General features: G+C 38.1%; 1 protein-coding gene across 1 annotated transcript; it reads left to right on the top strand.

The window, feature by feature from the left end:
• The first annotated feature begins 362 nt into the window (after window positions 1-362).
• Window positions 363-11375, top strand: PTER (phosphotriesterase related). The gene is made up of 4 exons (XM_026087133.1): window positions 363-838; window positions 3224-3489; window positions 6972-7112; window positions 10440-11375. Exons 1-4 carry the CDS (start codon window positions 407-409, stop codon window positions 10648-10650), a joined length of 1050 nt encoding a protein of 349 aa, XP_025942918.1. The 5' UTR covers window positions 363-406; the 3' UTR covers window positions 10651-11375.
• Window positions 11376-11647: the final 272 nt, after the last annotated feature.

Here is an 11647-nt window from a genome sequence, read left to right as displayed (position 1 = left end):
CTGAAGAGCAAGGAATCCTAAATGAACATACAGTGGTTGTTATTAAATAAGAAACATTTATCTTAAYGTGATGCTGACTCTAGCACAATAAATGATGATGCTTTCCTTTTATTGGAATGAGACATTTTTACATTGTTAAAGTACTGATACAAGCTTACTTAGGTTAAATAAATACTTTGTTTTTCACATTAACCACTGCATTTGAAATAGCATTTGAAAACATTTTAACGAAAGCGTAGTGTCAGTGTGTATGTATATGTGAGAGAGAAAGAAGGGAATTCATAGAAATTGGATGAGAATTTACAGCTTTTTCTCAACTATTTTCATTTTTATTTCCTTTTTTTCTTCCTTACCAGACTCTCTTAGAATCTGATTATTTTTTTTCTTTTAAGATTGCTGAAGAAAAATGCCTTCCTTGGGAGGAAAAGTGCAGACTGTCTTGGGCCTTGTGGAACCGGACCAGCTTGGCTACACGTTGACTCATGAACACTTGACTATGAACTACAGCTGCTGCTACTGTCCCCCTGCACCAGGCCAAGAACCTCTGTCGGAGGGGCCCCTTGAGATGAAGAACTTGTTTTGGATTAAGCAGAATCCCTACAGCCATAAAGAAAATCTTCTTTTGTATCAGGAAACCGATGCGGTAAAGGAGGAGCTGTTGCTTTTTAAAGCAGCAGGTGGTGGGACTATAGTGGAAAACACAACCACAGGAATTAGTCGGGATATGAATACTTTGAAGAAACTTGCTGAAGAAACTGGAGTCCATATTATTGCTGGGGCTGGGTTTTATGTGGATTCCACTCATTCTTCTCATACACAGGCCATGGCAGTGGAGCAGGTGAGTCTTGACCATTATTTAGAAATCTCTCTCCTGTGATTTATCCCTGAATGAGTCAAGGCTGGAGAGAAGTCCAAACAAATAAATTAAATCTAAAAGTTCTGAACTTGAAAAACAGAGAACAGTAGTGTTACTGCTTGTGTGTTATAGCTGGACCAGCGCTATTTGCGTGTACTGGGATTATCTGTCAGCATTTCCGTTTCTTAAGCTCCGTTTTCTCTCAGGGATTTGTTATAATGAAACAGTAAAAATAAAATAAAATTCTTCATGTGTAGGCATCTGGTACAACACCAATTATCCTGTTCTTTCTGCAGTTTGTGAGGAAGGAGTGTATCCCTTCTGCCTCTTTTGTCTCTTCTTCTGGCTAATTGCTTCCCAATAAGATCACCCCGAATTCTTGTAAAAAGCATAAATAATTGTGATATTTACAGAACAGTTGTAAATCATCTCTCTGCTCAAGCTGCCTGTTATACCTCTCTTCTCTACCATTTTTCCAGGCTTTTCAGAGCAGGGGCGATGTCCTGTTGTTGGTACAGTGCCTAAGACAATGTGTTAATAATGACTGTGGTCCCCAGATACTTCTGTAATAATAAATATTCATTCATCTTTTATTAAGAAAAGGTGATGATAGGAGAAGAGGGAATGGAACTCTCTAAGGCAGGAGCCTGTGAATGTGAATGAACAGAGCTGAGAAAAAATAAAAAAAGAATCTGTCATGGATTACAAAGGAGTCAGATTTGTTTTGAAAATAAGTGGTCAGAACCTCAGCAGACGTAAAATGATACAGCTCTATCAACCTCCCTGGATCCAAGCTGTATGTAACAGTCCTGCTTTTCCTAAATATTCTTGCATCACTTGGAATTTGTTACAAATAGATTTCTTAGGGCAAAGGTTTCCCTGCTGTATTTGATGGACTGCTGAAGACCCACAGACTGCCTGGTAGTCAGCAGTTAATCAATACTCAATCCAGTCCAAAAGACAGTTGTTACCTCCAAAGGGTTGTGCCGTGACTGATCCATGGTAATAGGTGGTTCTTCATTTGCCAGTGAATTTGACATGATGATTTATTTTCTCATTAGGCAAAGATAATTTGAATATTTTGTTGCAGGCCTTAGCTGCACAAGGGAGGTATTTAGCTGTTTAGCTATCTGCGGGGCTATCTGTGGGTGTTTAGCCCGAGTCAGGATGCAGAGCTGTTTAGTGACACAAGATGTTGCAGCAGGAGAGATGGTCCTTAGGTTGCTATTAGGAGAGAAGTGAATTCTGTATCTGGTTGTCTATAGGGATGCTTGGTAGACTGGTTATACAGGAAGCAAAAGATGCCTTATCACAGGATGAAGTACTGGGCAGAACCTCACCTGCTGTAAAATGTAGTAGCTTCAACTGACTTCAGCATGTAAATTAAATATTAACTAGTACATTGTATGGGCCTATTGAGGAGACAAGATGGAGGAAGGATACATCACAGATTTATTTTGAAATTGATGTGTTTTGTTTTCTTTTTTTGGTTTGCTGGATTTGCTTGCAAATCTTTCTGCCTCCTGTGTTCACTTTATTTTTATTCTTCCTTAAAATCATGATTTCTTTAACATTCGGGGCCAAATACTTAGAAGGTCATCAATATCATTTTATGCTTTCAATTCCGAATGCATTTGTTAAGACTTGGGGCCTATTCTGGTAAAGAAAAACTGCATATGTTATAACAAACTGATTTTATTAGGAGATTCTGATGTCTCATTCGTCTACGAATGTTTTAAAAACAAACTAACTTTGACCCTGTAAGTTTGTCAGTTAAGCTCTGCTTTTATAGTTCTGAAGTAATTGGAGTTATTGTAGTTTTGCGCTGGCATTCTCAAGAGCAGGATTTGCCTCAAACTTGTCTCTTCAGGATTTGTCATATGTAATCTTTGCCAGTTTTGACCCTTTCCTATCTGAATGACAAGGATTCCTTATTCTCTGAGCCCTTGTTTAACAAGAAACTACCTTGAACTGTTCTGGGAACCAGTTTCAGGGTTGGAGGCACAGATTTTATGCTGAGCTAAATTTTTTTGTTTGGTCGTTTTTTTAAAGAAAATTTAGCCTCAGCTTAAGTCGGTATTCAAGTTATATATAGACCAGCTTTTCTCACAAACCTGGGCAATTGTGTGAGTGGATACTGTTAATTGATTTTCATCTGTGTTTATTTTGGTCTTAGTTAATGGCTAGCATAACATTAGTTGATAGAAACCAGATTTAAACTGTAGTGGTTTCACACGCACAACTGTTAATTGCGTGAGTTTAGAAGGATCTCAGGATTATAACTAGTGCAGCTTCCGTAGGCCAGATCTGTTGCTCTTTAACACAAATAGTATTAATATCCAAAAATCTTATTTTCCTGCTCATTAGCTTACAGGCATTATCGTTGATGAGATACTCAGTGGAGCGGATGGGACTAACATCAAGTGTGGTGTGGTGGGAGAAATCGGCTGCTCCTGGCCTTTGACTCCAAGCGAACACAGAGTGCTTCAGGCAACCGCGCACGCTCAGTCACAGCTTGGGTGCCCCGTTATAATCCATCCTGGCAGGAACAGTGGTGCACCTTTCCAGATTATCCGCATTCTGCAGGAAGCTGGGGCCGATGCTTCAAAAATAGTCATGTCTCACCTTGACAGGTAAGCAGACTATTCTGCAGTTGTCCTGGCAGCGCTGCCACGACCCAGTAAGATTTCGGGGAATTGCTCTGCAAACAGCTAGGTTTTTGTAGTGCTCTGGGATCATTATGTGAAGAATTGTCTTCAAGTTTACTGATTTTGAAAATACAAAACTGCTTGTACAGGGCTTGATCAGCTGCCAACAAAGTCAGCCTGGCTCAGCTCTTAAGTCCTTGTTCATAACGAGATTTAAGGACTTTAAATGCTCTCTTTGAAGGTCTGGGTGTGCGATTAAGAGTAACTGTAACCACATTTTAAGAAATGGAGATTCCACACTGATTTAAATGCCTTCACAAATCACTGCATTCAGAAAGTGTTGGACACTGAGCAGCTCTTACCAAACTGGGTGGGAAGCTGCTGGGCTGCCAGCACTTTTGAAAACCGGGGCACCCTTAAGGGCCTGACCAGAATCTCATGGATGCTAATGGAGAACTCATTGATTTTGCTGGATTCTGGATCAGAGCAGGAAACAGATCTTTTCAGTTCTACTGCCAGACAGAAGAAATACTGCTTAAAAAAAACCAAAAAAAACCCAAAAAACCAATTTAGTTGGATTTTGGGTAGTTTTTGTCTTAGACCAAAGAGCTAACTTCTAGTTTCCTCAAGAGCAAGAACCAGAAGCCCCACATCAGCCATGGAGAGGAATTGGTGCTCTTCTCTCTTTCCAGTTTAGAAACACAGCCTCTTTACCAAATGAGTTTTGTGTGACCTTGTACAGTTCATGATGAATTGGAAGATGTCCAAGCATTGATTAGTTTGGCTAGCTGCTGAATAATGGAGACTGGCTGTGGTCATATGACGCTCAGCAATTGGATTGCTTGTCCCCATTGTGAGTGTAATATGGGCATGAGCACTACACTCCAAATTTCTGATGATTATATGTTCTATGAGCTTACAAATCACACTACGAGTGTTTTGCGTTCATACGGAGCTGAAGGTTTTATTTGGGCATTTTAAAAGCATAAAATTTAGGGCCATGAAATTTTATTTATATTTGATTAGATAAATGACATGTGCTTTCTTTATGTATTTACCTGTATTCCATCTTATGTGTAACTATATATTTTTCTCTTTTTTTAAGAAAAACCGATGACCTATATCTTTGTGTAAAAGAAGACTAAGCAAATTGCAGGTGTCAGCACTTATGTAGCCATTTTAATACAACATAAATGTTCAGCGTGTGTGTTTTGCCCTTGTACACTGTTGGGAATCATTGAATTCACTGCTTTATTGGTGGAAAAATAAACAGTGTAAGTAGGAAAATAGTCAAGGCAGAGGTGCAGTTTCAGTGAACAGCCGCTGACAGACAGTATGGTATTTCCTGATACCACTTCTCTCATTACTTTCACACATTCCAGCTGGCACTTGCTATAACACAGCTCTAAACTATTGTGAAGTTTGACTTTGCAATGCACATTTAACATTTTAAGTCTCTTTCAGTAAGAAGAATCTATATGGGAGCATCCCAGTCCCTTAAATGTGAGATAAATTTGTACATAGCTTCATATTTCCTGCCTGCCTTTGACATAGACATAATGATAGTTTTCAGGTGGAGTTATGGTCAAATGATACAACTAAAATGCTAGCTACCATGTTTTGCAGTTTAGTGCCTTAGAACAAAAGATAGCAAGTATCTATAGTAATTGTGTGGCATACATGAAGGCTAGGAAGCAAAAGTTAATGAATCTTGGGTTTGGTCATTTAGTAGGAATTAAGGATACCAAGGTCTGTTCCTAGAGATCAGCATTCATTCATTTCGGTAGCTATTGTTATATGACTGCTACGAAGGCCGGTTTGATAATGGCTTGGTGGCGTCCCTGTGGTGAGTCGTGGATCAGACCCAAACCACAGGATGCTTCCCTGTGTCCCGTCTCCTTTTCAGGGACACTTGTTGCCCAGACAACTGAATAAGCACATGGGAGCATTCAGAGCTGGGAACTGCTGCCCTTGCCGCATCAGTGTGGCTTACAAGGGGACCCAGTGGCTGATGAAATTAAGCTCTCCTGCTCTTTGCTAGGACAGAGTGCCAAGAAGTGCAAGACTAACAGTAGTTTACCAAAATAAAATAATCTGGCTGTGATTTTGAAATACAGTGATTTAAAAAAACCCACCTCCCATTGCCACCTTCATACAGGTATTAGTGTTCTTGGTTACTGTCTCTCTGTGAACTGAGCAGGGCTGGACCTAAAATTACCCCTTCTCTTGTTCTGCACTGTGCAAACCCATTTGGTTTCCAAATGCTCATCTTCTGTAAACTGTAATGTCTATTTAAAAATAACATTTTTTTTATTAATTTATTAATTACAGTTGGCAATTCTTAGACTCCTGCTGATGGCAAGGTTGTTTGAACATGGGTTTTCTCTCCCTCAACCCATCTGTTCCTCCTATTTGATCCTGCTGTTATGTCATAATATTGAAGTTGTGACATCAGTCATTTCCATAGCAACAGACTGTGATGTAATTGATTAGGGTAGAATTACTTTGTGACATCAGTATCCACAATAATAATGAAATAAAATTGCTTCCTTCTTGGTTAAACATGCTGTCCTCATGGAAATCCGATTTTTCCCTATATGAAAAAGATAGCGTTATGGTTACAAAGATGAATTTGCAATGTATTATTTGAGGGTTGGTTTTTTTTTCATTTGGTGAGCTTATACTCTGGGTAGAAATGTTTAAAAGGGAAAAAACAAATTATTTCAGAGAGCTGTTAGTTCAGTCATCATTCATTTCTGAATGAGTGCTGGGTTTTAGGAGCTTTGTTCCTTCCAGCATGTCACTTTTCAAATCTGATGCAAAACCCATGTCCCAAGAATTCACAGTGCTGTTATGTATTTTGGTAAGAATGTTTCCTGAAGGTGTTCTGGCCGGATTCCAGTGCAAGCAATGATATATTGCAGTTCTAATGACAATCTGGTAGCATCACTGTATATAATAGAAACTAAGGACAAAGTTGTGTATTAACGGTGTTTGATGGATGAAACAAGCCCTGGATGTAGCTGTCTCCTGTAACTCTTTTGGGAAAGTAAATCTGTCTTGTGTAAGTAATCCATTGTCTTTATTTAAAGGTCATTCTGAATTAACCTCCTCCTTAAATGTCCTTCCTCGTTAGGTTGTCTATTGAGAGGTTTAGTGAAATCAAAAGTAACTTTTCTCTTTCCATTTAAAGATGATTATAAGTGTACTTATTATATCAYGGGGGAAGGGTTGGTTTTGTTTTGTTTTTTGATGCATGAAATCCCAGATGAATGCGAGAAAGACAACGTTGTGTATCAGTTTAATCCGCATGTGTCAAACAGGAGTTCCATTTTTCAAAAGGGTGAATTAACTCTTGGATAGTTGTTTCAATTCCTTGGAAGTAGGAAGTCCCCAAATACCTGTCCTCATGCCATGAGTTTTTCTTCCTTTTACAATGATGACTTTGTATTATGTATGTTCTGCAGGACTATATTTGATACAAAGAAACTTCTGGAATTTGCTGAACTTGGATGCTATTTAGAGTATGACCTATTTGGTACAGAATTTCTTCATTACCAGTTCCACCCTGATATCGATATGCCAAGTGACAATGAAAGAATTGCAAGGTATGTACTTCAATGCAGTTTAAGTAATAACATTTCCACTGACAAATGAGTAGTATAGATACACATCTTAAGTGCATCACAGTGATTCTGCAGGCTGTTCACATTGTCATACTAAAATCATGGGGTTTTTTTCTGCTGCTGTCACTTGTTTAGAGCAGCATGTATAATTTCTTCTATCTGCAAAGGAAGATGTAGAATCATAGAATGTAACTTGAGAAGAAGATCAAAAGCTATTTTAACTTAATTCTCTGCCCTAATTACATGCTGATTTGGTTGAATTTTATCATTTACTGCATTTATAGACTGTCATGCTGTGAAACAAAAGGCTGGAAGTACAGGATTTATGTTATTTTGTTTGAAACAGTATTTGAAATCTGGTGTTGCTAGTATGCGTCATCTAAGCCTATTATATCTTCTCATGAATGTGCTGAATGAGCTAAACTTATTGGTTGTCTTGCGTGGATTTGGTCCTGTGTTTCTATCCTACAAAACAGTCTTTTGTTCTTCCAAGCACTTTATCATTTCTCCCCCCGTCTCCTTTTGCCCTTTCTCCCTCGTGAAGGATGAGATTCCTGTCTCTTCAGAGCTGTCGTGCTCTTCACATTCACAATGTGAAAATACTGGCCCTACTGGCAGGCTCTCTCCTCCCTGTTTCTCATCAGTGCGCGCAGTCTCAGCTCAGTTGCATGACAAATCTGTTGTGCTGGGCTAATACACCGTATTGCCAGAGAGATGCATTCCCTGCAGAGACTGTCTGAGACAGGTATGGTCAGCTGGGAATGGGCTTCTCACTCCTTCCTCTCTGCTCTGAGGTGTGATCTGCCTTTGCTGTTTCACATGTAGTCAAGTGGCAGCTTTCTGAGGGGTGGGATGTCATCCCGCCTACCAGCGTCAGAAACAGTTCTTTCCTTCTCTTTGATGAGATGGCTTTTATGATCCCTGATTGCTAATGAAGTTACTTTCTAGCTTTCACTTGTATTTCAGACATTGTTTTTCTGCCCCTCTCTGCCAGGTTAGCTTCAAAATTTTTCTGTTTTCAGGCTGTTTTCTTCTTAAGAAGGTGTTGTGGGTACTATTCCACTTACTGCCAAGTTTGGGTGCTGCTTTTCACACTGGAAGTCTTTTCTCACTCTTAACTGAGCTCTCAGTCTTGCACTCAGTATTTCGAACTGTTGTAATGAATCTACAGTTTTCACGTTTAAAATTGCTAACATTGCTTTTTGGAATAGTTCATCTCCCCTCTCCTGTTCCACAGTAGGTCAGCATGTACAGAAGCACTGGGAGGAAAATACATGGAAGAATAGACTGGGCCTTGGTTAACAAGTGTTTGTTCAAGCATGGCAAAGTTTTATTCCATCCATAATATCCCCCCAGCCGCAGATGTCTCTCCTTAAACTGCCTGGTGCTTGGGTGTGCATTGCAGCAGCCTGCTTATAGGAAGAAAATACTAGAAGTTTGTCTTCTCTTTGTTTGGTGTGAATATGTGCCTTTGGGTTAGAAATACCATTAAATGGATTTGGATGTGCTTTTGATGCATCCCCACTGGATGTATGATGACTATGGCAATCTCCTTGGGATTTTTTGATCAAACAGCACCAGAGTGGTAGAAATCAAATTGACCCTTAAATTTGTCTATGAAAATACTAAATGAGAAAAACATGTTCAGTCTTGTCTGTTCAAAACTTAGTATTCAAAACTTAAATAAACTTCTATAGTCATACAAATCTACTCAAATGCAGTTCAACTGTGTGTGTATTTATGGATTTGTGTAGCAAATTTTGCTAGGAAAGTTTTTGTTTTGAATCAGAAACAGGTACTAACTAAAGCTATAGACATGAGCAAGAACAAGCAATAAATACAGAATGTAAAGGACCATCTGCCTCCCAAAACCACAAAATGAGTCCAAACCAAAAGGAGGTTGTTGTAAGACAGTACTTTGCTCTTATTCCCTGGTTTGCATGTAGTCTATCTGTATTCAAGGCTGGGGAAGACACTTGTGATGTTGTAATTCTACAGTATACATAGTGTTGTGCACTATATGGCACTATTTACAGTATTTTTATGAAAGGTGCTAATTTTTTGCCAAGTTCTATCTTACTTGCCATCTTCCTACTGACCATATTGATTTGACCCTGCTACGTGTATCTCTTCATAACTAACTATAATCAGAACAGAGAATAAGAGCTTTCAGATAGTGTGATTACTTACAAGAGTAATATTTGCTTTGTTGCTGATAAAAGCGCAGTCAAGAAAGTAAAAATTCAAATTGGACAGGGCTGGAAAATGATGGAATTGGGTGGCTTAGTGAGGAATGAACACTCTCCAGGTTTGTTATATTAATCTCTGCCATTTAATGCTTGCAAACTACTGCCAATGCAAGTAAAAAACCTGAAACTTAGTGGAACACTTAACCATTGTACAATACAGAAGTTTATATGCCTACAGAATAAATTCTCAAAAACAAGCCAAGCAAGGGGTTAAGCTTACCAGAGAGAAATGTGGAACAGAAGGACTGGCACAAGCCTCTGTAGCAGACTTGGTTGTCACAGGAAAAGGGAATGACCCGAAGGATTACAGGTTTTCCCAAGCTGACTTGCTGTCATTTTGCCAAATCTGCTCCGCTGGGCTGCTGTATTAATTCCTCTTATTTGCTGGCATATGCTAGCCCTGTACAAAGCCTGTCTTGCTCATCTTCTTCTTTGATGAACATCTTTGAAATGTGTTTGGATGTTACTGTCTGTATGGAGTGTGATCCTGACAACATAAAAATTTTATTAACCTGGTTATTCTAAATGACAGTTAACTAAAGATGTGAAAGTATTTGCATAACTGAGCCAGACTTCACAAAGCAACTGTAACAAACTGAGGCTGATCCTTAACAATTGCAATGGGGCTAGCACGGTACCAGCAGCAAGAACTAACCCCATGAATCAGTCATGCTGAAAAGCAGTTTATGTAGGAAATTGTTCCAAACACGTGTATTTACAAACCGCGACCCATGCTTGCTGATGGTGAAATTCCTGAACTTCTCCATGGACTTAATGGGATTGGGAACACAAAGCAGTGTGCCAATTGGAAAGAGAGTTTTCCTTGTGCACCTTGAGAGGTGTGGTGGTACACTGCTTTCAGAGGTGTTTCTTTCAGTCTATAAAATAAGTGCTTTAATTCAATATAAGAAACATGTCTTCTGTGTTAACTGAAAATAATTAATTTCACTTTTAATACAGTCTAGCAGTACAGTAATGCAAAAAGGTTAAATACTGATTACTTTGGTGGTGTTGCAGAGTGAGAACCTTTCACTGACAGGTATACTTTTTACTTTTACAGGATTCGGATGCTGATCAATGAAGGCTATGAAGACAGAATTGTGATTGCTCATGATGTGCACACTAAGAATAGGCTGATGAAATACGGCGGTCATGGATATTCACATATCCTTAAAAATATAGTTCCTAAAATGCTAATTAGAGGCATATCCCAAAGTAAAATTGATAAAATACTCCTAGAAAATCCAAAGCGATGGCTGACTTTTAAGTAGGGATAATGAAAAAATATTCCTATTTTTTAGTGAAGCTTAATAAAATTCAGATTTGTTTCAGGAGACCAGTCATTTTAAAATCTGGCTCTTTTGAGATAAACTATAAGGTATTAATAAGATACCAACAAACTGATCATGACTTCTCTTTCTAATTAGCACAACAAAATTATGTATTCTGTCTACATTTTCTCCCTTTTAAAAATCTGTTCATGAATGATTTACTGGATATGAGCCCACCTGCAAAATCTTTTCAATGGAATTATTAAAATAACTGTTTCCAGAGAGTAACCTAATTCTGTTGTTATATGTTATCCAAAAATATTTTTGAAGATGCATCATCTGTGCTTTGGAGGAAATTTAGTGTTTTCAATTAAATTCTCCCCCTTCTGGGGATGATTTTAATCTTTGTAATATTGCTAATCTGCTAATTATGTTCATATCCTTTTAAGTAATGCTTGATAAAAGGTATGACACTTTTAAATAGCTTCCAAAGACAACAGAAGATAGCAGAAATTTCAAATAATTCTAAAAATATATTGTTTCTTTCTAATCTAACAATTTACTTATTTTTAAATGAAAATGTAAAAAATACATGGAAAAATATATTTTTGAATAAAGCAATTTGTAGACCTCTTAAACTGTGCGCAGTATTGTTATAGATGGCTTTTTTAATCACATCAAATTTTTTATATAGAACTTTTGGAAATTTGCAATGGTGATGTGAAATTTCATGAAGGACAGCTTCTTTTTGTAAGGATGCAACACCAAAAGTCAATATATATTACATAATACAGTTTTAATGAGTTGCTATAGTTATAACAAAGGCTGTGATATAAGTCTTTACAAATCAGTGTATCAAGATATGATGAAAAAGGAAGAAATGTTTGCCTTATATGTGTTTTTCACATAAAGTTTGTTCTTTCCTTTTGTCTAACATTAACCAGGGCAAGTGATTTATCCAAATAAAAGGTCTTATTCAGTAGCAATGGTAGTCTGA

This window comes from Apteryx rowi, unplaced genomic scaffold (genome assembly GCF_003343035.1).
Source record: "Apteryx rowi isolate R43461 unplaced genomic scaffold, aptRow1 scaffold_704, whole genome shotgun sequence".
Classification (NCBI taxonomy): Eukaryota; Metazoa; Chordata; class Aves; order Apterygiformes; family Apterygidae; genus Apteryx; species Apteryx rowi.
This window is presented reverse-complemented; position numbering and strand designations above follow the sequence as displayed.